Source organism: Haemorhous mexicanus, chromosome 13 (assembly GCF_027477595.1).
Source record: "Haemorhous mexicanus isolate bHaeMex1 chromosome 13, bHaeMex1.pri, whole genome shotgun sequence".
Classification (NCBI taxonomy): Eukaryota; Metazoa; Chordata; class Aves; order Passeriformes; family Fringillidae; genus Haemorhous; species Haemorhous mexicanus.
Window position 1 is genome coordinate 13,398,779 of NC_082353.1, and position 26,535 is coordinate 13,425,313.

Here is a 26,535-nt window from a genome sequence, read left to right on the forward strand (position 1 = left end):
GTTTTTGTCTTCCTGTTGTCTGCTTAGAAATAAATATTGAGCTTTGCTACATGTTCAAGTGGAAAGGCTTTGCCTCCATCTCCTTCTTTTCATGTTAAGCACTTTTCATGCTCAGTCAGATAGAGCACAAGTGATTCCATGCTTCCCTTCCCAGCCTCAGGCTGCTGCCTCCCTCTCCTCTGCCTTCTGAACAGCCATACCTTTCAATGTAGGTGAAATATTCAAAAAAACATTGAAATAAATTGAGAAGTGATTGTTTTGATTAATACTTCTGATAACTGTTCTCTTCATGATCCTATAACATGTGATCCTCTTTTAATAGATTTCTGGAACTGACTATATGTGCACGGCTAACATTTTGATGGTGGTCCTGCAAAAGATTGTTGTACCTTTTTCTAACGTAACTAGCCAGAGAAGTTGGTTGTAAATAACTTTGTCTCCTTTTTTAAGTTTAAATTAGAAATATCAAATGTGTCTTTGCTAGATGACTGCTGGAGATTTGTCTTTTTCTTCTGCTAGCTTGAGGGAAGAAATTTGGATCTTTTGGTATATTTTCCTTTTACAAACTTAGATATTCATATTTAGCTTAAGTCTGAAGTATATTACCATAAACTTCAATGTTTTGTTGATGGATGAGGGTGTTGTCGTTGTTGTTGTGGTTTTGGTGTTTTAAGTTTTTTTGTTTAATAGTTTTCTCATTTTACCAGTAGGAACCAGCAGTGGATGGCCGGCATGTGTGAGCATGCAGGGAGGCCTCCAGAGCTACACCTGAAACATTTCTCATCTTCACAGAAAGACACATAGATTCTTCAGAGAGTATAGTTAAAGCTATGTTGACTTGAAGACTTCCTTTTTTCTTAGAGGATTGCTGGGCAACTTTTTTCCCTGCATAGGATGCTTCATAGGAATTCAGCTGATCTGTTTTCCAGTACAGCATGCAATTTCATTTGTTTATTTATAAAAGCACATTTACTATTCCTAAATAAAAACCCCCAACAACAAATCAGCATTTCAAAAGACTGGTAGATTATCAAAGTAAATATGTTGGACAGCTATTCCTAAATTCCATGTGTTTGGGACAGCAACCATTCTCAACTGGTGCTGAAGTTCTGGTAGTAATTTTTTTTAAAAATTAAGTAAATTCAGATGTGTTGCTGTCAGGTCAAATTAAAATAATCTATTTAAAGTAATTATAAATCTAAAATTTGGTTTGTGTTTCAGAAAGCCTTCAGAGTTTTGCATGGCACTAAATGCTTCCCACATGCAGTAGTAGAAGCATTCATTTGACATACAGGCTGTAACTGCAGTGAGCTCCAGTGCCTATGTGGTCACATTGCACAGAGATCTGTCCTGATATTTACTGTTCTTCAGGATTGCTGCTTTCAAGTGATGTCAAGTTAAACTGGTGCGTGGAAAGGAACTTTAACGTGTGGGCTAAGGCAAAATATATTGCATATATATTGCTAAGGACAGCTACTGACCATTTTATAAAACCACAAAAGGTGCTGTTCAGTGCCTTTATCAAGAATGGTTTACAGTTAAAAGGTTAAAGTCGTTTTAATTGGAGTAAAGATTTTTTTTTTCCTTTTGTTTTTTTTTTTTCTGTGGAGCTACAAGTGCATTGATTTCATAATACACAAAGATGGATGCAGGACTGTTACAGATCTAAGTACAAAATTCCTAGGTTTGTGTGCTAAAATGACACTTAAACATAAATGTTGAAAAATTGAGATCATTTTCTTCAGTCTAAGCTCCAAAAATTAGTATGGCATGATAAATGAAATAATTCTGTACCGTAAGAAAAACATGATTATTTGAAATACTTTCATCTTCTGTAGTTATTGGTCTCATTAAGCAGCTTAAGGAAATCAATATTTTATCTTGACTACAACAGTTTGTAAATCCAGAATCTAGTTTTGGAATGTTAACAGATTTTGGTTTAATTCTGTTTACTTTAAAGTAAATTTGTATTTTAGCAAGCAAATCTCTGACTCGGCTTTGATGTCAGCTGATTGATGTCAGACTGATTGCAGGTAGATCTCAAGCCATTCACTGTAACATTTTAAAGATATTACTGTTTAATGTAAAGGGTATTTTTTACAGTTTCCTTGAAATTGTTCATGGTCTCATCGGAAGAAGTATAGCAATGTTCATAATTAGAATTGTAGCTCAGTCAACACTTAGGGAAATGTGTGTTATCATGCAGTCTCAGGGCCTAGTGAAATCTATGGTGTTTTTTCCCAAAGACACTCAGCAGAAGATAAATGAGGCTGGTTTACTCATTAGGTGTGTTTGCAATCCCTCTAGAAACTATAATCTAGTAATGGGACCTGTTAGGGGAACGTGCTGTTGGAGTGTATTCTTGCTCTCCTTGCAGCTCTGAAAGCAGACAGCTTTGTTCTTTGAACTGCTGTTTTTTTCCTGAAAGAACCCAGTGGGGTGCTCCAGCACTGTTTCATCTTTCACTTCCTGAGGATTCAGTAGTAAAGCACCGAGTGGCTTCTTGTGTCAAAAGCTGCTTATTGCATTCAGTGTCTTAGCACAATCGTGCCCCTTGGGAAGAGGGAGTTTGGTTGTAGCATTATTTGTAATATGGCTGAGTTTTCTCTCATGTGATCAGAAAGTTAGCCTCAATTTCCCCTCAGCTGCTGTGAACTGAAAAGTAACATTTCATAATGAAATTACACCTGAGCACTTTGGTATTGAGAAGCTGAATTCATGTTAATCTCCAGTGCATCCTCGGGTAGAACTTGTGTTTTTGAAACTCAGGAAGGAACTGGGGCAAATGGTTCTGCAGTCTGTTGGATTCTGGTGATTTTGAGAGATTCAGCTCGAGGAAAAAAATGGGAAAGTGGAAAAAGAAAATGTTTAATTAACCTTTCTGTAAACTGATTGGAACTGAGAGCAGCTGAAAGCATGCACATACCTTACTATATTCTTTTTTCCATACAAACAGTTTCACTTGCCTAGAAACAAGAACTGAGGGGGAAGTGCACAATTAGGGTTGAGAAGGGGAGGCTCACCAGCAATCTGTGCTAACATGTGGTGTGTATTATGGAAAAAGTTGATGAAATCTCAACTAGAATGTGGTCTGTGTCTTGACTTACATTCCCTTCTCTTCTAGAAACAGTTTCTAATATAGAAAGGTCAAATTCTGCCCTCAGATGTCTCTCTGCAGTGCCCATGAGACACAAGAGAAACATGCTTAAAATCTGAGGTGATAAATGTAAAATACAAGTTATTCTTAAGCCATAGTAGTTACTTGCCCCTGCAATTACAGTCATATAATCTCAGTGATTAGTAAAACCTTTTAAGATTCCTCAAATGTAAAGCCATACTATTGTAACTGAGTTTAATCCTACCAAAAGCCACTTTTTCTTTCCAAAATCCCTCCTTTCCTTTTTTTTGGTGTTTTTTTTGGTTTTTTTTGTTTGTTTGTTTGTTTTTTTTTGTTGTTGTTTGTTTTTTTTGTTTTTTTTTTTTTTAATGAGAGACTGAAAGGCTGGAGGCTGATTCTTAAAGTTTATCTGGCTGCAGTGAACCAGTGTTAGTCACCCAAGAGGTAACAGTGTGCTAATGGTATAATGTTTTGTAGTCTTCATCTAGATACTGGGAGAAGGAAAATTATTTGCATAGATTTGAGGAAGAATGATGATTGCTATGGAAGCATTTTCCTTGATTTTTTTTTTATTTTTTTAATATTATTTGGCAAATATAGTTTGTTCTTCTGTTTTGGTCGACCTTTAGACTATTTACTTCAAGAATGAACTGGAAACATCTAGAGCCAATCATCCTTTTAAGGTGGATTTGTGAATTTGTTTTCTCATACATATTTTTTAAATCACCTTTTAAAGATGTTTCATTTAAAATGCCTCTCACAAGGCACAATAAAAGTATTTGTATTACTGCTCCAAAAAATTATAGAAGTGTCATTGTGTTTGTACAATCCTGTTGAAGCCACAGGCACATGCTCACTTGGAGATTTCAGATTGAGTAGATTTACAGAAGTTTGCCTCACACCTACATAATTCCCATGAATTATGGAGGAGCTTGCATGGTCTTCACTGATCCATAGTGAAGTGCATGGAGCATTTAAACCAGGAGGCTTTACATATTGTAAGGTCCTAATCTTTCTAAGGAGGTATCATTGATAAGAAATGATAGATTTCAGTGGAGACAGAGCCTTACTGGGGAGATTAACATCAGCTCTCTGCTTTACTTAGTTCTTATGGTTAGTCCAAAGCCTGACAAGTCTCCATTCCAAAGCAGCCCGGGATTCCTAAGTGGTGATATCATCAGTGAGAGAAGATAAAGATCGACTGAACTAATGTGCTGAGGCTAGTAACAATGTGGCAGAAGTTAAAATTTAAACAGCTTTCATTCTTCTTTGTTTGATTTTTCACACTGCAAACTAAATTATTCCCTTATCTGATTGAAAACCTTTAGCATGGTGGTGGTGTCTGCCTCATTTTTTTTCAACTTGAAAGAACGTTAAATGCCTAAATCTTTCTACATCAAGAGAAACTAATTACAGATACCTTGAAGTTGATCTTTTATGTGTTCAGATCTTTATAGCTGAATTGAGCTGGAAAAGCATACTTTAAAGGCAGCAAAATTATTGTGTAAAGTGTAGTGGTTACCAGCAAGACATAGAAGTGAAAAGTAAATTGAGACTTGTCTTACAACTCCTACTCCTTTTGAAAATTTGTCATGATGTTCTTATCTCTTTTTATCATTTAGCTTCTATCATATGCTAATATCTGGTGATACAGGTAGGTATATACTTGATTTAGTATTCTTATCTTCTAGGGCAAATCAGAGAAGGGACTAAATGAAAGAAGAACCTTTGTAAATCTCATATTTCACTCCCTCTGTAATAATTCTCCCTGATCAATCATTTGGGCTACATTTAAAAGCACAAACCACCAACCTCTGAAGGTCTTACTTAGCATTATCTCCCAGGCTTTTTCTAAGGCTTATTTTTTGAGTGATTTTTCTAAGACCTTTCAAGTATCATATTGATACACATTTGAGATCTGTGATCTCAAGTAGTATGTGCAAATTTCAGTGGTCTGAACAATAACTAACTTGAAGATTTATGTATCATCATAATTAGTGGAATTCTTCCATTGATGACATGTGGTACTTTGGAATCAGTTATGTTACCTCTTCCTTTAAAATTATTCAGAAAACACATTAGCAGTTACTTAGTAATCACGTTGTGCAAAAAGAGTATCCAAAAATCCTTATAGATTTTTCCAACATTTGTTAATAAGCATTTTTAAATTAAATAGATTCAACATGCCTGGACAAAGTTCTCTGCTAGCTCACACACTTCAGCAATTAAAACACTCAGGTTGTAAGCCTAACAGATTTTCATGAAAATTGACAGTTTTTTATTTTTAGTGTATTACTGGTGCCAGACACTTATATTTCGTGTATTTTTGCCTTCAAATATGAAACAGAAGAGCAAAAAGCTTCAATTTTTCTTTATGACAGTAAAAGTACAGGAATGTGTTAAGAAAAGAGTGAGTCTATCTGAAGTAAGATTTGGTAACTTTATTTCTCTGGTTCACATTACACTGTGCAAAGAAGCTGTTCACCTCCCATTCTAAATCATTTTCATTTTACCAGCTGGAGAAGATCAGAATAAAATGGACCCATCCCTTTTCTCAGTCCCTGGTGGTGATGATGATCCAGCATTTGTTTTTCATTCAAACCACATGTTGAATAAGTGAAAAAGAGGAAATACATGCTGGTCATAGGTCAGGTGCAACACAGAGTTTATACAGATTTATTTTCTTTGTAGGATCTGCAATCCTGCATCTAAAGCCATTGAATGTTGTTCTGCTTCCAGTTATTTTGAGGCAGGTTTTCTTATATAATGACATTTTGGGTTTTAGATTACCCTGCTGGCCAGGCATCCAGCCTGCAGAGCTGGGGGAACAGGCTGATTCTGCAGCTGAATCTGCAGCAGAACTCAAACTCCAGACCTCAAACTCTTGCATGATCTCATAGGGTGGAAGCTGACCCTCTTTGTTTCTGGCCTCAGATGAAGAAAGCTAAGCCAAAAAAATATAAAAAACCTGGAAAAGTATTAGGGTGATAATGGGGAGTTGGGGTGAAGAACTCCTTGGGCATGTAGGAGAGAATAAGGAGGAAGGAGCACAAATCTACTGCAGTCTACAATGGGAATTGAATTTTTAAGCAGATATAGATTATGAGCTGAAGCTTTCAGTTTTCTCATAGCATTACAAGTTACATGCTCATTTAATTCATACTCCATTAGAACTGCAAAGCTCATTGCTTATGATTGAGGGAGCATCAGGAAAAGTGATTGTATAAATTGATATCAGCTTTATTTGTTGTCTTTATTATTCACACACTTCTAGTCGTGTTTTAATAGCTTTGAGTAAATTATGAATGATGTGCAGTTGGTTAGGAATTTGAAGGCAGTAATTTCACATTCTCTTAAATGTGCCAGCCAGACAAAACTCAGTATGCATTTACAGCAGCTATTTTGCAGATTTATAGCTAATATTTTTTTCTATATTTTCTCTTATCACTACAATTTAATCTGACTTTTCTTCAACTTGTCAGTATTACAATGTATAATAGAATGAGAATTAATAGCTTACAATGGGATGAATTCATTTTTACAAGAATCAAGTTGGACAAAAAGTGAATCCCAAATGGGCATGAGGGGGTGGAAAGAAAAAAAAAAAAGCATTCTTCACAATAATAATAATAATGAAGCACTGGAGGAGGTTGCCAGCAGAGGCTATGCAGTCTCTACTGTGAAAAGCATTTAAACCTTGAGAAGAAGGTCCTGAGCAACTTGATCTAATAGTGAAGTTTGGCCTGGATGTTGGACTGGATGATCATTGCCGGCCTCATGCAATCTAAATTTTTCTAAATTTAAACCACCAGAATTAAATCCGAGCTGTACAAAGGCTTGGACACACTAGAAGGGAAAAAATTCCTCATGTCCTTTCTCTTCTTCAGAGCTATAAACATGCCTTTTAAAATACTGAGGGAATGCAGTGGGAACTGTGAGACTAAATATCAAATGTCACACCAGAGACTTAAAAACCTAGTTTATGGACAAGTATCTTAACAGATACTTTATATGAACAGTGAGGAATTCTTGAATCCTCCTTTTGTAATTAGAATGATTTCACCTTTTATTAACTTGGTCATGTTTTTAGTCTCATTTAATATGACAGTTGGTGATTTTTTTTGTCATTTTGCCTTTTCTTCCCCCAATTTCTATTAGGAATAGGAGGCTTGCAAGATTTTGTGCTGAAGTCTGCAACACTGTCAACATCACCTGCTTGTCCACCATTTACACCTCTCAACTTCGAAGCTACCCCGATTGTGCGAGTAGCAGTTGAACCCAAACATCCAAGTAAGCTTCAAGAGGAATGGGGATGGTTCCACCAGCTCAGTGTGGCTGCAGTGCAGCTTCCAGCCCTCAGTGATTTGGCTCGTTTTTGAGCTAGCCCCTGAATCAGAGACTTGCCCAGTATAAAATAAACCTACAGGTTGCCTGGAGGGCAGTGTGGGTTCTTCCAGCTGCCTCCCTCGTGTCTCGGTAGGTGAGGAGACACAGGAGAAGTTGTTGTGCCCTTTTGTGACAGCTGTTCACAAGTCAGACACTCCATGGGCAAACAGTTCAGTGTTCCTTTACTGTGAAGGTGAGCAGATCTGTGGGTTCTGTCTGCTGCCCTTCTTTTATGGGTGCCAGTAAGCTTGTGCTACTGCAGATTTGCAGTACTGCTTCTCCTTGATGCCTCCATCCCACTTCCTGCAAAACAGAGTGGGATACCTCTGGCTTTGTTTGAATTTCAGCCCCATTTCTATTTGTTGTTGTAGCATTGGTAGAACCAAAATAACTGGCTTTTTGTTCAGTTGCAAAATACTCTGACACTGAGATTACATGTTTTTTTAGAGAGCCGTTAGACAGCTTGGCAGCTCTTTGTTTCATGTGTTTGAGTAACAGATAATCATATATTGTACATCCTACATTTGTTAAAGCAGTTTTGAAAGCATTGGAAATTACTGGTTCTGCAGATTGTAATATTAAGTTCAAAATATTAAAGGAATGTAATTCTAGAACTGCTGACCAGTTTGGGGGTAACTTTTGTTCCTTAAGAAATAAAGCTGGATCATTCTTGCACCATTACTTAGTTTCTCCTCCTCAGTAGCTCCTGTGTTCATGATCTGAAGTAAATTTTTAGGGGGCAAAAGCCTGAAAGGTGGTTATACCTGCAGAAGTCTCCTGAAAATCCACCATTTCTTGCAATAACAGGAAGACAAGCAAAATGTGGCCATTGCAGTTGCCCAGAGAGCTGTGTGTAGTCTTGAAGTGGCCCTCACACGTTGTCACATCTGTGCATTGCACTGCCACATCAGACCTGCTTCAAGTATGCATCTGCTTATGTTGAAAAATGACTCATATAAATTATTTCCTATGTACATTTTACAAAATTACTGCATGTCTTCATGCTCATATCAAAATCTTCCTGTAAGATTGCCATAAGCTCTAAAAGAAAAAAAAGTACTCATCAATCTGTGAGCTTAAATGCAGAGACAAAGTTGAAAGTCTGTGTTCAACTCTGTTGGCCATGTGAAATAACACTGCAGTTTCTCCACTTTTCTTTTTTTTTTTTTTTTGTTTGTTTTTCAAGGACATTTTTCTATTACACCCTTATAAGCTCAGCAGTAAATAAACAATGTCATATTTCTTTTAATAGTCTCCAAGTGAATGACAACTTTAATGTCACTCTTCCTTCTGAATGTGAATATACATTCCTGGAAACCCCTGGGGTATTCTCTTCTGCCTGTGTAAAATAAAAAAAGAATTCATAATTAATTTCTTTAAATGGTGTTCATTATGAAAGGCTGCTGACATGGGGTGTTTATGCATAGCTTTGATGTAATCTAGCCAAATTTGACTCAGCTGTGCTTGTTCATTCTCCATTAACTTTAAGACAGCTCATTTTAAACACCTTCGTTTTAGGGACAGCTGTGATTTGTTTCACTGAAAAGCCCTCACATTCCTGATTATTCCTCTTTTCAGATTTTCATTACTTTAAAGCTTTCTAGTGGCTTACAGCTACTTCAAAATCCTTCCTGTGCTTTATTTGAAGTTATGCCTTCTAAGTAATCCATATTATTACTTTTACTTTTGTTTTGCTATAGTTAATATTATTATTTATTTATTTGGAGCATTTTAAGCATTAGCAATTGCACTTAGTTATAAAAGATTGCAAGGAAATGAAATTATTTACTGAAAGATGACTTTAAAAAGTTGTCATGGATAAGAAAGGTTATAATTTGATAATTTGTGAAAATGAGGAGTGAAGTCCTGAATTTTTAAATCAGTTAATTTCAGTAAAATTTAGGGGTTTTATTGGGTATGAGCTGTATCTGAAGTTAACTCTGTATAGGAAGCAACCTAGCACAGTCATAGTCAATGGGTGACCTGTTCTACTGAACCTGCTATAAAGCTGTGTAAACAAAAAATGTGCAATCCATTGAAGTGTGGTGTTATATGGTTATATTTGTATGATGTGAGTTTTGTCATCAGTACATAAATTGTTGGTGACAAATGCTGAGTGCTGCTTATGTTTTCAGTTGGTGCTCTTAAACCACACTGCTCTGTGTGACTCATAAGCAGAAAATTGCCCACTGAAAGTTTTTGTGTATTCCTAAAATACCCATTTGTGTTCAGGCTTCCATAAAAATGTGTGTTACTATTTCTCAGTTTAAGTCTATCCTATTTTGAGTATTTCTTTCCCAGTATTCCTTTGTTAATAATACCCTGTTTTGCCAGGTGATATGCCTCAGCTGGTCAGAGGGATGAAACTTTTAAACCAAGCTGATCCATGTGTGCAAGTTTTAATCCAGGAGACAGGAGAACATGTGCTGGTGACAGCAGGAGAAGTTCATCTTCAACGCTGCTTGGATGACCTGAAAGAAAGGTTAGAGGGGCAAGGAGGAAGAAATATTTTTAGTTCAGTAGGTGTCTGTTGTATTTCTCTGTCAGATGGATATCTTTGATTTATATTCTGTTAAAATAGAGCTTTATCCACAAACAGTTTTTACCATTGAGTCATAAATGTACCTTTTTGTAGCTATAAAATTATCTGTAGTTTGGCAGAAGCCACTAGTTTATTGCTTCTGTACATCTAACACAGACTTGGGGCAGTTTCTAGAAATTACAAATTGCAGTACTTTCAGGAGTCTAATTAAGAATGTAATGTAGCATTTGTACAAAATAAAAACTGAGGGGCCTCATGTCTGATAAATGAACTATAAAAAATCATAAAGCACCAAGGCCAGAATTGTATGTGCACACTCTCTCCTGTGCCTTTCCTCACTGATTTTTTTTCAAAGGTTAATCTGCTCTTATTCATGAGTAGTATTTTTTGCAAGCACACATGCATATATTTAGTATCCTCTAATGTCTCTTCAAATGGCAGAAGAATAGATGTCTGTAACAATCCCTTCCTGTAACTTCATTTACTAAAACATTTCTGATACTTCCGCCACATACATTTACTGGCATTTTCTTCCTAAACCAAAGAGCAAACCTGATGAGAGGTTGAATGTTTGTCTTACTGTACCCATGCTCATTTTAGTTAATATCAGGGAACTGTAGTTTCTTATTGAATTAGGCTGGATCACTTGTAAAACTGGGTGTATGTTTTAATGGTTATTCTCATTACAGTTTAGTGCAACGTATTTTACTGCAACTAAAAATGTAGTATTATTTATTGATACATTTTGCTCAAATGTAATGTGTTTAAGCAAAACTGGTTGTGCCTGTCTTTAGCTGCAGTTTGCTTAGCAGGATTGTATTATTGGCAGTGGTCCAAATCTGAAAAAAAGACAGTTAAAATAATACTCCATGACAGGGTAATAGGATTATAGTGAGCAGCTAGTAGGACTTACTTACATACATTTATGTACATTTTCATCCCTAAACTTTTGTTTCATGTACGTGACTTTGGAGGTTTTTGATTTGTCATCTAATTTGTTTTTTGTTAAGAGAATGATGGTCTGTCAAAAGTGACCATTTTGGACCCTGTGCCTGTGGCATTGTGAGCACAAACAAGAAACACCTGGAGACACAGAGGAGCTGGGCTCCCACCATTGTCCTGCCTGACTGTGGTTCATGATTTCTCAGTTGGGTGCCAGCTCCCAGAAGGAGTTGGGAGCAGGTGTTTTCACTCTAGAGCTCATGCTCCTTCTCAGTCTCTCAGGATTTGGCATATTTTAGTTGCCATCCCTTGTGGTGATGCCTTCAGAGGCTACCTAGAACAGAGCCTAGACAGAGTAAAGAAATAAAGTAGGTATTTATTAAAAGGCCTTCCGAGGACACAGCTTGGGCAGTACAAGAGCCTGGCAAGGGCTACACCCAAGATGGTCTCTGAGTCCTGAGTTTCCACATTTTTGTAAGTTTGGTTCCATTTCCATGTTGGGGTTAATTATCCAATTGCAGCTTCCCATCCTCCCAGATTGCTCTCCTCAGTTCACTGCTGTTTACACTGTTGTTTGGGCCTGAAGCTGCAGTGGTGTCCTTGGTTCTCAGGCTGGAAAAGGATTGTTTTGTCTAACTAAGCTGTGAAGAGAACTTGCTCACACTTTATATGAAGTTCAGAGTTATATACTAATGCAGTACAGAATCTGGAAAATATGAAAGCTAAACCTTAAGGCATCAGTGGGACAAGAATTTTCCCTTCCTTCTCTCCCCATTTTGTAGAAGTAAAACTCCAGAATAGGATTCTTGTCTTGCTCCATTCCTCATGGGTTCTGTGTTAATTCTGACAGTGGTAAACTGGCACTCCTTAACTATTACAGTGTGAAGGGGAGAAGTTGTGCTCTGAAATGTGTTCTTTGTTTCTGTGTAAATGTTTAACTTCTTCTAAGTGCACATAATTTAGAAAAGCAAATGGTGAACTAGGGATCAAGACAGCATATAATAACCTTAAAATGTGACCCACAAGTTTTTCCTCCAAAATACTGACAAAGGTTATTCAAAATGCTTGAGTCACACTTGAAGTAAGGGGGTAGGATCCTGATATTGGCATCTATCACAATTTCATCAACTGGGTTTTGCAGATTTGATGCTTTTGGACTCATTACAGCAGTTGAGGACGTTCTGCTGAATTCAAACTACATTGCATTGTCAAGATTTTATTCAGACTTTTTCGAAGGCACATATTTAATTTTAGCTTTCCCCCTGTGTATTTAGAAAATTATGTTCAAGTGACAGTTATTGTCAGAGATGTGGAGAGACATGGAAACAACTCAAAGATTAGTCATCTGTGTTCATCTAAATGATTAAATATGGATGTTCTGCTTGATTTCACCAAATTTATATTTTTTTTGTTCCCAATTAGTTCTTTTTGAATGGAGTAAGAAATTAGACCTTGTAACTTTCAACATTTTATTTTCTGCATTGTTCAATAGAAATTTTTAGAAATTTCTTTCCCGGGAGCATTGCAAATACTAAGCATGAGGGGATTAAGTTACCCTTTTCAGAATGAGAAACAAAGAGAATTAAGGTAGCGGTGACATATGGATGGGTTTGTGTTTGGTTTTTTGGTATAATGCAAATTCTTGAAAGAACTGCAAAAGGGATAAATCTTCTGGTTCTAACTCCCATAGAAATAAATCTTACAATTGTATTGCTTTTCCTCTGCAACTTTTTTTATCACTGCCAAAATTTACTTTATTTATTAAGTAAATAAATTTACTTTTTTTTTTTAATAAATTTAAATTTATTTAAATAAATAAATTTATTTATTTTCCAAATGGGAAATTTTGGTTAGTCCTTCTGTTGTCATTTAATGAACCTGCTCAGAGCTCGTGGATGGTTAAGAAGGATACACAGCTCTGATCTTTGAGTCAGTCAGATAATAAATAATTCCTCCTTTTTCCTTGCCGTCATTCACAGAATTTGACATGCCTAAAACGTTGCACCTGACTTTAAAGCATCACTTCATAGCATTAAGCTTTTATAATAGTGGTTATCAGACAAAGCTCTGTTAATCTTTCCCAGTGCTTCATCTTCTCTGGGCATCTCCCTGTGTGAGCAGTTGTGCTGGCTCACACCAAGTGTCCGTCTCTGTACCACGTCTGAGCAGTGTGGCCAACAGCAGGGATAGGAGGAGTAAAACTGGAGTAACTGGGATGCTTTCCCAGGCCTCTGTCATTTTCAGTCCAGGGCCCCTTGTGGTTTGGTTGACAGTTAATCCTGGTCAGCCTTTCCCATACCCCATGTGGTTTTGTAGGTCTCTGTTGCACCCTTGGAACATCTGAAGGCTTCTTGTCCTTGAGTTCCTTTGATCATCTTTATTCTCAGTTTTTTTCTAGTTCTGTTTCGTTTGAGGGCAGAGAACAGCACATACTTTCCAAGATGTGGGTGAACCAGTGATTTATGCAGAGGCATAGCAATGCTTTTGCTTTTATTTTCTTGAGTTCCTTTCCAAATATTTCTGAAGACATAAAAGGCAGTGCTTCTTTTTTGAAGTACATAAAATTTGAGTTTGAAATGCATTACCTAGTAATCTATGTTGCAATCAGATTTCTTCATGAACATCTGTTCCGTGTTAAGGCCATTGCCCTACTTCCCACCCCCAAGTTTGAATCTATTTTCAAGATTTTAAACTAATTCTTAAACTTTGTTTTGCAGGTTTGCAAAGGTGCAGATCAGTGTGTCTGCTCCTATTATACCCTTCCGAGAGACCATAACAAGACCTCCCAAAGTCGATATGGTGAACGAAGAAATAGGAAAACAGCAGAAAGTTGCTGTCATACACCAAACCAAAGAGGACCAAAATAAAATTCCTGAAGGAATTCAGGTTGATTCAGATGGGCTTGTTACAATGAATACTCCAAATAAACAAGCTACTCTCAGTGTGAGAGCAATGCCACTCCCTGAGGAGGTAACTCGACTTCTTGAAGAAAACAGTGACTTAATTCGAACTATGGAACAACTCAACACATCTCTGAATGAAGAGAAAAAAACACATGAGATAAATCAGAAGACTCTTGATAGAATCAAAGAATTCAAACAAAAGTTGGAGAAAAGTCTTCAGGGAAGAAAGTGGAGAAATGCCGTCAATCAGATCTGGTCATTTGGACCACGGAAGTGTGGGCCTAATATTTTGTTACATAATTTTGGGGGCTATAAAAGATCTGTGTGGCAGTGCCTTGGGAACTCTGTGAAAGAAGTAGGTAAATATAGAGACTTTGACAACAGCATAGTGAGTGGATTTCAGCTGGCTACACTTTCAGGTCCCATGTGTGAAGAGCCTCTCATGGGTGTTTGTTTTTCAGTGGAAAAATGGGAAATAAGTAAAGCTGGAGATAGTCTGTCAAATAGTAGGCAGGATTCAGGGAAACTGGATGCCACAGAACATCAGCAAAATGAAGATAATAGTCCAGCAAGCAGTTGCACTGCTGAAGGTCCCAGTGCAAATGAACACCAGGACAGGAACCAAAGTGGCACAGACTCACCTGAGAAAATGAGTAAGCACAAAGGAGAATTACCACTTGCAGATTGTTATGGCCCTTTCTCTGGACAGCTGATTGCCACCATGAAGGAAGCCTGTCGTTATGCTTTGCAGGCAAAGCCACAGAGACTCATGGCAGCAATGTACACGTGTGAAATCATGGCTACTGCAGAAGTTTTAGGTAAGACTGGGAAAATAAACCTTTGCCAAGAATTTGCCTTCTGTTTTCTAAGGTGAGATTTTATAAATGAGACTGAATCAGAAGGTATAGCTTCATTAAAGGTTTTGTCAGGAGTCTTTTATCATTCTCCAGTAGATTCTCCAATGACTTTCTAGTGCCTGTAATATTTACACTATTCTGAATGAGAATTCAGCATTTTTCTGGCTTCTCTGAGCCATAGGCATAAAGAACAATGCTGCACCTTTGTGAAATGCAAGATACAAAACATTGCCTTTCTATGGAGTTTCTGTAAGACCAGCTTCAGTAACCATGATTATCAACACTGTGCCTCATAATTGAGCATAAGTCCCATGAAGAGAAGGGAAACCTCTCCTGTTTATTAAGGGAGTGCAAGATCTTAGCAAATGCCATATCAAGGTATTTTAATACAATACTACAAAAAGAAAATCAAGAAAATGAATATTAAATTATTGTTGCAGTCCAGTTGGAAATTTTGTGTTTTTAAGTAGCATCTCTATTCTTCTGGTGTGCAAGTTGCTCAACCCAGTACATGGCAAATGGTGTCACTGATATTACCTTACCACTCACACCTACTTAAACTTGTTTTTATGACCTACTTATGACACCACTTAACTGTATTTATTCTTGGAGTGTTCCATGGGAGTTGCTTGCACACTGATTCTGATCCAAAGCACTGAGATTTTCTTAAAAATGAACTTCCAATGCATTTAAGCTACCAGCAGTTTTACTTTGTACTTATCATGGCACAAGTTGCAGCATATCCAACAGACAATAATTAAATATTTGGTTACTTGTAAAGAAATCTCAGCTGTTATGCACACAATCATACTGATAGCAGTCCAGAGACCAAAAATTACAGTTGTGATGAAAATAAATGGCTTTGAGTGAGCAGGTGTTTTGTGCAGATGCATGATCCTGCTCTTTGCTGGAGGTGCCCTGTAGCAGGCCTGGTAAAGGGTGTGCTGCCCTGGGCTTATGGGCACATTACCCTCAACATCCCCTACTGTGGCAGGGAACTTTGGCATTTCAGACTCTTTTCTAATGTGTAAGATTACTAATAGCTGTCAAAACTGGACTCTGTATTGTTCCATGTGGCTGTTCCAGAAGCACTAGGGCACATTACTTTTGAGTCTCTATATCAAGCTGTAAGCAAGGTACCAATTTTTAGACCTCAGGAACACTGTATAAATTGCTATTTCCCAAACTACTCGGTATCCAAAAGGCATGATTGTTTACACTGAAGTAATAAACATGCATTGGCTCATCTATTGTGCCATAAACCCAAATGGAAGCATGGCTTTTTAATATATATATATATATATATATATATATATATATATATATATATATTTAATGAGTGTAATTTAGGACTCAGACATGCAAACGAATTAGTACAGCCTAATGAATGTGAATTGTGTTGTAATAGCCATGGACATGCACTTAGTTCATTACAAATTCATGGGTTTAATATTTATTGTGGAAACTTCAGCTGATAAATTGCATGCTCATTAGGAGGAGTGAAAAGCAGGCCTTCAGTGCAGTCAGGCTTAGCAGTTGACATGTGTCAAACCACTGCCTTTTGTATCTTTGTTCTTTCCTTTGGCATTCCATACGTTGATACCCTGGGAAGTTTAATATATCTCCATATTGACCTGCTTCTTTCTGAGATGGTCACTTCTGCAAAAGTGAAGTCTTCTGTGTTCTCAGAATATAAAACTTTTTCCATCAAACTTTTCTGACAATCAGTAACTCAAACTGAAGCTGAGGAAAGGAGCAGGGAGAGGGGGACACAGTGTTTTTAAGTGGTTTTTTTGTGTGTTTACTATCTTGATCAACACAAATGTATTTGTTAGTTTTTGTCTGTGAAATACTTTCAAAAACATGATACCTACTATAAAGTCAAACATGGGCATTTTCACAGCTATTTTCATGACAAATACACAGTATTTCAATAGATTGAATATTAACTTGGAAAAGAAAATTGAAATTATCCATGACTAACTTAAGACTGAATTGATTAACAAACCAGTTGAAGTCATTAAGCATAATAAATATGTAGTATTTCAGATAAACTATTTTTTTGTGATTAGAATAGCTCTGCACTCTGAAACAAGTACCATGTAGGGATATGCAAGCAAATTTCTACCAGTGGCTTAGGTTCAATACCTGAAACACAATAATATTTCTTAGTAATGATTCTCAAATATTTGGTTATAAGGAAAAAAACAAGTTAGGCACATAATCTGGCAAAGTGCCTTTTTAAAACAGTCATATGATTGTATGAAATGGACATAGATGGACTCATCCAGCAGTAATAATTGATTAGATGCTACTCAGATGGCTGTGCACATTGTATGGCAGAATATGTTGTTTGAATTTAATGTGTCCATTTAATTGATTGACTTAAAAAAAGAGTTTTAGCAAAAAGAGTTATGCATTTTACTTAAAGCTGAGCCTTCCTCATTGATGTATTTCTCTTCATGGTGTATTCAGGATGTGATGTTGGTAAGCTGATGAGGATTGTGTCTCTGCAGGTCGTGTGTATGCTGTGCTGTCCAAAAGGGAAGGCAGAGTGCTGCAGGAGGAGATGAAGGAGGGCACGGATGTGTTTATTATTAAGGCTGTCCTGCCAGTAGCAGAAAGCTTTGGCTTTGCTGATGAAATCAGGAAGAGAACCAGTGGCCTGGCCAGTCCACAGCTGGTGTTCAGCCACTGGGAGGTAAAAATATCTATTTATTCCATCTGGTTTGGTGATCTATTTCCTGTAGATGTGGCAGGCTGGAATAATAAGCAGAAAAGGTTAAGTTTTGGTCAAGATATTTGATTAATTCCTTTTTGAAATGAGAAAAAAACCCTAAATTATTTCTTTTTGTAGATATACTGTTCAGAAATATATTTGTTTTGTTTAGATGGTATTTTTATTTCAACAGCAAGTAAGTATTCCATAAATGAAACTGTTTCTTTATAGATGCGTTTTCCTGTATTTATGTGCCCTTTTTCATGAGTTCTCTGGTAAACTTGTTTGGGGAATGGGAAAAAAACCAAAACCACAAAACAGCTCCAACCTACCACTAACAGAAAATAAATGTATCAGCAAATGTAATGCACATGAAAGTTAACCTCTTAAGGTCTAGCAGGCACCTTCCATATTCCAAGCCAACATAAACTTTCATGCTTAAAAGGCAAATCAAATAGATTTCAAAAAGATTTTTTGCTTACAAAATTAAATGTGTTGATAGTAAGTAGTGGTGACCTCAAAATCATTCCTTTTGGTCATCCTTGTCACTTAAAGAAATGAAGAGTTGAATGTGAAGGTGTAAATCAAGTGGGAAAACTGGTCAGGAGTGTCATCAGCTGAAAGTGCAGTGTAGTTTATTTCTATGATGTGGAGAGTAGACATTCAGGGGGGGAAATAAAAGGCTGTAAATCAGAGCTCCTTGTTCAAGACGAACACACCTGCATTGTCAGGCTCTTCAGAAGACTCCAGTGAAGAAACTAAAAATGGCTTCAAGGGCAGAAGTCAGTGGGTGTAAACTTTTCCCCTTAAATTTTTAAAATAACTTCAGAGTCTAGGTTTTTCTGGGTTGGGTTGGGGGTGTTTGTTTGTTTTGGTCTAGCCTGCCTTTATTTGGTGTTAGAAAACAATAGAATCTTTTGTAAATGGATGAAAAAAAATCTTTCGTTCTTTGTTTGATCCTTGATTTATTTTGTCACCTCAAATGTCAAGTCTCTGAGTGGAACCAACTGTAGATTTGGAGGTCAGTGACACTCCCTGCAGTTACCAGCTATGGGCTGCTTACCAGTGTTTCTCTGTATGTGCTACTTTTTCACATGGTGTGGATTCTTCATCCACAGCTAAGTTGTCCCCCTATCTGTAAAATACTCCACTAAGTATATTTCTTTGTTAGTAACTGTGGTAACTGTGTCAGAAATTTGATGTGGATGATAAGGGAAAAGGAGGACCTGTGCAAACTGGCCACGTGCTAGCAAAAGAGTTGGGAAGAGTACTTGAAACAGTTCACCTGGAAAAGCACATTATGTCTTGCTTGGCAGTGGTGCCTCACTGGTGTTAGTAAATGCAGGCACCAAGGATTTGGCTCTCCTCCTTTATATTGATTTATTTAATCTATCTTAAGTACACCTTCACATAGAACCACAAAAGGAAAAACAGCTGCACAGAATGCAGAAAGGAAAAAAAAGACCCTTCACACATGGTCTACACACCCAACAAAATAGATAAGCTGCATCTTTTAAGTGTAGAGGTTCTGGTTACAGCCAGTTACAGTTCAGGCACCTCAAACCAGTGAGTGTTGGCTGTACTGTGTACAGTAATCTTGTCAGTTCTGGATGGTCGCCTCTGAAGTGCAGCTGGTGAGGTTTTGTGGCTTTAGTGGTCTTTTGTGTGAACCTCTGACATCAGTGCCCTGAAGGAATATCAGCCAGTAGGACGTCAATTCCAGCTAACCATTGTTCTGTGCCAGTTTCTGTAGGATTTGTAGCTCCTGTGCTCCAGCACTAAGCAAAAACATGAACCCTGTGGCTCCCAGGCCTCCCCTTCTATCCCCAAGCCTTGGTGTGTGCATTCACTCTCAGATGTTATGAATTTCACATAAGAAAATATTCACACATAATTATAGATACTCATAGGACAGAGGGATTAGAACAACTGGCAGCATATTCTAAAACTGACCTCTGAGAGAGACTGTAATTGCAGCTAGTATGTTAAATGCATTGGTAGTAGGAAAATGACTGTGTAAGCAGTCACCTTTGCACCTGGGGGATCTGTCAGCAGGGGGAGGATTGGGGTTTTTGTCTCCATGAAAGCCATGCTCATATTTTTGTGATAAAATAAGCCTTTTACTGAGCTACTGGTAATGTTATCTCTGTGCAGTGATGGCAGAAGGAGTGCATGTTACTCTCACATCATCAAGAGAATTTCTAAATAAATACAATTTTCAGAATCTCTGGTGTTAGCCTGACAGAGAAACCATGAGAAATTATTTGTATCTCAGCTCCTGTTTCTTCTTCTCTTTGAATTCTGCACAAAGATGCATCAAGTGTTGGGAATGACTTTGACATTATCACTTTACTGATGAATTATGGTATATGTATCTACATGACAAACTCCAGCATTTTGTTTGAATCCCTGCTATTTAATGCATCGTTGTGTAAGATAATATGATGTGAACTTTGTGTAATCTTAAACTGGTTTTCTCCTTAGTGTTAAAACTGTGTTACTGAAGAGTGTGGCTGCTGCTTTAATTGCCCCCTCTCCAAACTCTTCCATGGCATTCTGAATGAGCTCTGTGCTGCTGCTGTTTTCTCACTGTGCTCAGGTCATTAGCTGAGTACCTGGGTCATGCATTTGTCTGCACCATTTCCTTCTAATGTGTTGTTAACCCCATTTTACATAAAGGGGAATAGACAGTTTGGGGGATTTTTAAACTTCCCAACACTTTGTCCCATGGAAATCACATGCATAGAGTGTGTTTAAATAATTGAGGTTTGAGTTCTCTCTTTTATTGTATTTCCTTACCATGATTTGTAGACTCTGAACACAGGAAAGTCAGTGATAGAGCCTACATTTAAATGAAGCCATTTTGGTCTCTGTGGAAATGATATTGCCTTTTGTTTTAAATTCAGTTAATGAATGGATTTTGTGTAGTTGGGATTGCCCCAGCCCCAAGGGATGCAGCAGTACATCTATCGAGGCCTGTCTTGTCAGATACTCCTTTTTTATTCATTTCTTCTGGCATGCTTATACAATTTATTCCTGCCTGTAAAGAACAGCACCAAGGAACCATTAATGGGAGCTTTCAGTTTAGTCCAGGCTTAAAAAAACTCATTTTAAAAGTTAGGCAAATGTTAGGTGTGTTGGGTTTACTTGGCAGTACTTTCTTTGATTTGAGTATAAACTTTCCTATTCAATTGTTAGTTTAAAATATTTAACTTTAGTATAATTATGAACTAGTTGTATTTTTTAAACTTTGAATTAATAATACACCTTCAGTTAATGTATGTTTTTGTTTAAGCCTGTTTCTTTTGTTCTCAGTTCTTTGCAGTTAAATCTTTTACTCAGTCATGCAATTTTATCTTAATCATAAGGTTTTGAACAAGAAGGTATTTGTGATTGCACAATCCTTAGAATAATGGAACTCTCATCCCATTTGGGAAATCTGTGTTAAAAATAAAAAAAAAAAGTGTAAAAAATGCATATGGCTCTATTCAGATGCTGATTGAGTTTTCAGCAAGAATTGTCCACGACATCTACTAGTTGTAAAGTTGTGAAATGTATAGTATTCCTGTTAATTCACATCTTTCAATTGCATGAAGATTAACTATTAAACATACTTTTTTTACTTGAGGGGCCATGAGTGAGCTGTAAATACATTTAATCAGAATTCTTTGTTATTGTCCCTTCTAAGTAGAATAGTGCCTAGAACGTGCCTTAGGGCTCTGGAGAAAGCTAAGAGAAGGGCTGTGTGTAATAATTGCTAGGAATATGAGACTTCTGAATGTGGAAGTTTTATATTCTGAATTTTAATTCATGCCTTTTGAGTTGTAAGTCATTTCACAGCTCAGAAGATGGGGCTTAATGTAGAAGTTGCTGGATGAGATTGTTAGGCTTGCATTAAACAGGAAACAAGCTGAGGTAATGAGAGAATCTCTTCTGGGTTTGAACTCTAATTTTACATACATTATTGCACCAGTGACAGTTTGGGCACATAAATGAATTCAAGGAGTAACCTGGAACCTTTCAAATATAAAAAGCTCATTGTTTTGGCAGGAACATCTGAAGCTAATTGAAACAGTAAATAAGAGTGGTAGGGGTGTGGCTTTAATTCTGTTTCTCAATACATGTTTCTTAAGTAATAGGAAAAAATGCAGCAGTAGAGCCACACATCTCCTTTTTTATTTCCAGTTACCAAATTCCCATTAACAGCTCCTGGCTGAAGTCAAGGGTAAAGTTTAGCTGTCACTGTTTGAGACACAAACAAGGATGATGCTCCTGAGCCAAAATAAACTTGTATGAGTTTAGCTTACTGTGTAAATGTTCATTATTACAATATTTCTTGGAAGAGGAGTTCTTGTATCTAACCAGGCATTTTCAGGCCTTGGCAGTCCCCATTATATTGTGAGTGGAAGCTCTGAATTGTGGGAGAGTTTTGGATACTTCTTTTATTTGCAGGGTATCCACACAGCCAGTACACTCATGTAGGGTATTCTCTGTTCTGGAAGCACAGTGCCAGTACCCAAGTGGCCTTGAATTTGCTTATGCTCAGTGCAGAATCACTTGTGCAGCATTTCCCAGCATATTACATATGGTTTTCTTGAAAAACAGTAGGTAACTGTTCATATACCTCTGTATTCTTTCTCAGGGCTACTTCAGATATCTCAGACATGCATATCAGCTGTACCTTTCTCAGTTCCATAGTCTGTGTCTGTCAATGACATTACTAGGTGATGGACGCCACTTGAGCTGTAAATGCTCTTGAAATACCTTTCTGCCATCAAATTTTCAAAGGTAGAAAGGATTCTGATCCACTGGAGCCCATATCATCTTTGAAATTGTGCATAATAGTTTGGTGGTTTGTTTTTGTTTTTGTTTTTTTTTTCCACAAGAAAGAACTTCTGGCATAATGTTTTTCCTGGTTGCTCATGGCTGCTGGTGGTAGTGCCCAGTCACACTGAGTTTAGTGTTTCTTACTGAGCAGTTCACAAAGGCCATAATGTTGCTTGCTGGTCTTAAAATCTCTATGAGACAGAGTAAGATTGCTCTTTCTATTCATGGCCCAGCTAAGGCATTTTCCACATTGATGATATTTGGCTCAAAAGAAATTTTCTGTCTTCATCAGACAGTAAGGACCAGTAGGGGAAATGCTACCAGGAGCATGGCTGTGTTCCCAAATCTGCCTGACCTTTTGGATGAACTAGGCAGATCCCTTCTCTTTGCTTCTGGTGCTTCTCTCAACCTTGTTCTGCATAATTAGGCTGCCTTAGGCAGAAACTGTTTCTTACCATCATTTTGTGAAATACACTAGACAATGGGAGCAGGATCACTATTGGAGCCATCTGGGTGACACTGAAATGCAAATAATAAATCATCCTCAAATTAAGCCTTAAAATTCCAAGTCCTCTTGAATTGCAAGTGGTCTGCTCTAACTCATGTCTTACTGAAAAGCTTGATTAGCTAACATAATCATTTGTAGCATTAGTACACACTCTATCATTTATCAGTATTGACATAGTGTGCTCATAGTATTTCTGTTTTTATTGATTATTATTACAGGTATTCAGATTATGTCTCTCACAGAGATACAAGCATTTATATCTTGAATAATTAAAGTGTTGTTGTTAAGCTAAAAGAGAGTGACATCTGTTTTGCCTGTGCTACTCTGCATGCTCTTACTAAACAAGTCTTAGGAGACTTCATTGTTTGGGTGTGTTGGTTTGAATAGTTGTTATATTTAATGAAATATCTTGCTTTAGAATGGTTTCTTCTAAAGAACACTCTTTGCTTACAATATTTGAAGTAATCTCTTCACTTCTTTTGAAATACCTAATCCCAGCTGACTACATTATGAACAGTTTTATTTATACCTAGAGTGGGTTCTGCAGTGAGCAGTGGGACACACTTCATCTATTTGTCTGGGAGGTTTTATTTTTCTTTAAAGCATAATGGAATTCTACAGGTGTGCTTATAGTCATACTTTAAACAAGTTATATAACTCAAGACTTCTGGAAAATAAATCAATGGAGATTAATTTAAAATGCTCCTTAATTTCAATGCTCCTTTAATAGGAACATTTCCATCACTTAGGCATTGTGTTTGCAGTAATGGATTTAAGAACACTATCAGCTGCTGTGCACTGATTCATTTTCCTGTGTTGTATTTATATGGGCTCATTTAGAGAAAACCTTGTTGTGGAATAAATGCTGGTCCAGTGATCCACTGCACAGATCTTGATTTATAGTTCACTTTTAAAAAGAAATGTCTTTCAGAAGAGCCTTTCAGGTGTATAGAAATACTTGGTGGTGTTAAGGAGAAAGCACTTTGTTGGGTACACTTGGAGGAGTAATCGTGGATGTGCTAGGCTGTTTGCAGTTAAAGCTGATGTTGTCCCTGTCAGAGAATTCTGATGTTGAGTAATAAATAAGCACAGGCCACTGGCTACTTCATGCTATTAAAAAGAAAAATTCCCAAGTCTAGAAAAATTCCTGGAGAAGAGGTGTGCTGAATTTTCCAGTTACCAAGTCAAGCTCAGTGTGGTGGTACTTGAAAATGTACTTAATCATAATGCTGACAATACCATAATGTCATTGGTTTTACAGATTCTTATTCCTAATGTTAGTGCCTCTTGATGTCCAATGTCTGTTAAACTTGGGATGTAAGGTTTGGCTGTGGTAATTTTCTTTTCCTCCCTGCTCAGTGGTTCCCAGACACCCAATACACTGGCAGAGAGAGAGAGGCAGACCTTTGATAGAAGGTTGACTGAATTGCTTCAGTCCCTTAAAGATTTTCCAGCTGTGCAAGGCATATTATTTTGAATGTCCAGTTCTCTTTTGATTGAAGGTTTTGTTGAGGAGTGTAGCTTTTTGTAAAAGTGTTGTTAAGATGCTATCACATTTCTGATTTTAAGGGGAGTGTCTTAGGCTATATGTTTTAGTTTAGTACTGAAAAAGTAGTACATAGAAACATTTAAATAATTTTAAATTAAAAGTGGCATGCAACATAGAATAAATAATGTTTCTGGGTATCTGTTCTTCTTTGAGCCTGTGGATTTTTCAGGATCCAAAGTAAATGCTCTCTGTGAAATTACTATACCATATTCCAGAAGGAATGGTCCATTTAGAATCTAATTCATCACTGAGGGCTTCAGTCAGACAAAAACTCAATTCCTGTTACAAATTCCAGAACCATCCCTGTGTGGTTCCCATGAATACAAACAATAGCTCAGGACCTAAAAAGCTTCTTAGCTCTGATTCCAGGAAATCCAGGCCCACCATTCTGACAGTTCCCATTGTCAGGAAATTGATGACAATGCTTTGGGACCGTTCTCCTTTTGCATGCTTGCACTGTATTAACAGAGCAGGAGAATGATGGATTCCACCTGCTGTGAACATTTGCCTTGATGCATTTATGTGATATGAGTAAAGAGGAACAGTCTGGTTTATGTCTTTGCCTTCACTCACAGAATCAGAACTTTCAAAAAAGAAAAACTTCCTACTTTTTTGTTTGGGTCACTGTGTCAGTAACACCCCTGTGTGTCATAATAGGGTTACAGTGACTTCTTCAAGATGATGGCCTAGGTTCCTTTTTCCCATTGCTTACCACAGCATGGTAACACATCTGCTGATTATTTCATCTTTTATAGTGGATCTGCACCATTTAGGTAGGTGTAGTCCTCTAACAGAAATTTTCTGATGTCACCAGATCTTGCTCTAGAAGCAGTGTGTAGTGGCTGAATTATTTAGACAGGTTGATAAGCCAAGCTACTCCTGAGGTAGTTCTTTAAAACCTAATTAACCTCTTTACTGCACTGCTCTGCATCATGTAGCAGTGCAAGGTTCACTCAGGATTCTGTAACCCTGGGCTGAAATAGCTTTACCCTTGCTGGCTAATAAATACTGACTAGTACATTTAAACCTGCTGTTATGCTGACTTCCCTTAGACCTGCTGAAGCATAAAGAATTCTTGTCAGTGAAGAAATATCCAGTGCAAAACTTCAGTAGAGCAAGTCTTTAATCAATTATTAAAAGAGCCAGTCTGTCAAACCTGGGGATTTTCTTCAACATCCATCACTACAGTATCTAAATATTTACAGGTAGATTAGATCTGTAAGTTCAATTTTGTATACTCTTGGACTCCTCTGTTATATTCATTCTTCAAGAACCACTGCCTCACTGCTTCTCTCTGGGCATAATTTCTGTGTGTTACACTTCTTGCCAATTAAATCATCAAAGGGCATAGAAACAGTCTTTAACTAACCAGTTTGTAGCTGTAGAACCTCCCTCAGTAGTACAGTCTGAAGCAAATCCATTGAGCATCAATCACCTTTTGTTCTTCATGTGTTCTTAGACTTGGAAATTGTGGTTGGTTCAGTTCTTTAGGGAAATCATGAAAGGGGAAGTCCCTTGTAGCTTTACATCATGAAGATGTTCAGGATGAGCATCACAGCAGCTTTATCAAGTCAGCATGCAATCTTCACTGCCCTTTCTCTGTACTTCTGGTGCATAAAGTAATGGTGGAACTTTCAAACTCTTACAGAGGGGGGACCATTCTTTTTTTATAGATGTAAGCTCTCAAGGAATTACTTCTAAGTTTCTGTGCATTGGTTAGAAGGCCCTGTGCAAGACATTAGAGTGGGTATGACTCTTCTGTGGTTAGACAGTCCTTACGTTTATGGTGAAAAATAAACACAGAAAAATTTGGAAAGCTGAGTTTCAGACTGTTTATTTCTGAGCTCTACTTGCTTTTGGTTTTCAGCCAGAAAACCCTGTGCATAGTCATTTCCCATGTAAATAACTGAGATTGGCTGTCACTTTCAGCACGAGTAATACCCACTTAATTTAGTCTATGCATGTGCTTAACTGTAGCAAACTAGAACTGTTTCTCTTGGTTTAGCTTTACATCCCATTTTTGCAAGACTGAACCTACAGTATTGCCTGATACAAATTAGGCTGCCATAGTCATTCTCCTAATTCCCCATGAAGTGTAATTTGTGTGGTTGTGTTAGGAGTTATTTAACATGAGGTATTAAATTAGGAGTCCACAATTGTCAATGTTTCTGGGGAAAACTATCC

At 37.3% G+C, this 26,535-nt stretch overlaps 1 protein-coding gene across 2 annotated transcripts in view; it reads left to right on the forward strand.

Moving 5' to 3' along the window:
* EFL1 (elongation factor like GTPase 1) overlaps window positions 1-26,535 on the forward strand; it is a 63,508-nt gene that overhangs the window by 35,320 nt on the left and 1,653 nt on the right. For both annotated transcript variants that reach the window (XM_059858485.1, XM_059858486.1), the window contains exons 16-19: window positions 7,277-7,408; window positions 9,839-9,986; window positions 13,706-14,709; window positions 17,265-17,449. In XM_059858485.1, coding sequence (XP_059714468.1) covers window positions 7,277-7,408; window positions 9,839-9,986; window positions 13,706-14,709; window positions 17,265-17,449 — 1,469 coding nt within the window. The remainder of the gene's footprint in view (window positions 1-7,276; window positions 7,409-9,838; window positions 9,987-13,705; window positions 14,710-17,264; window positions 17,450-26,535) is intronic.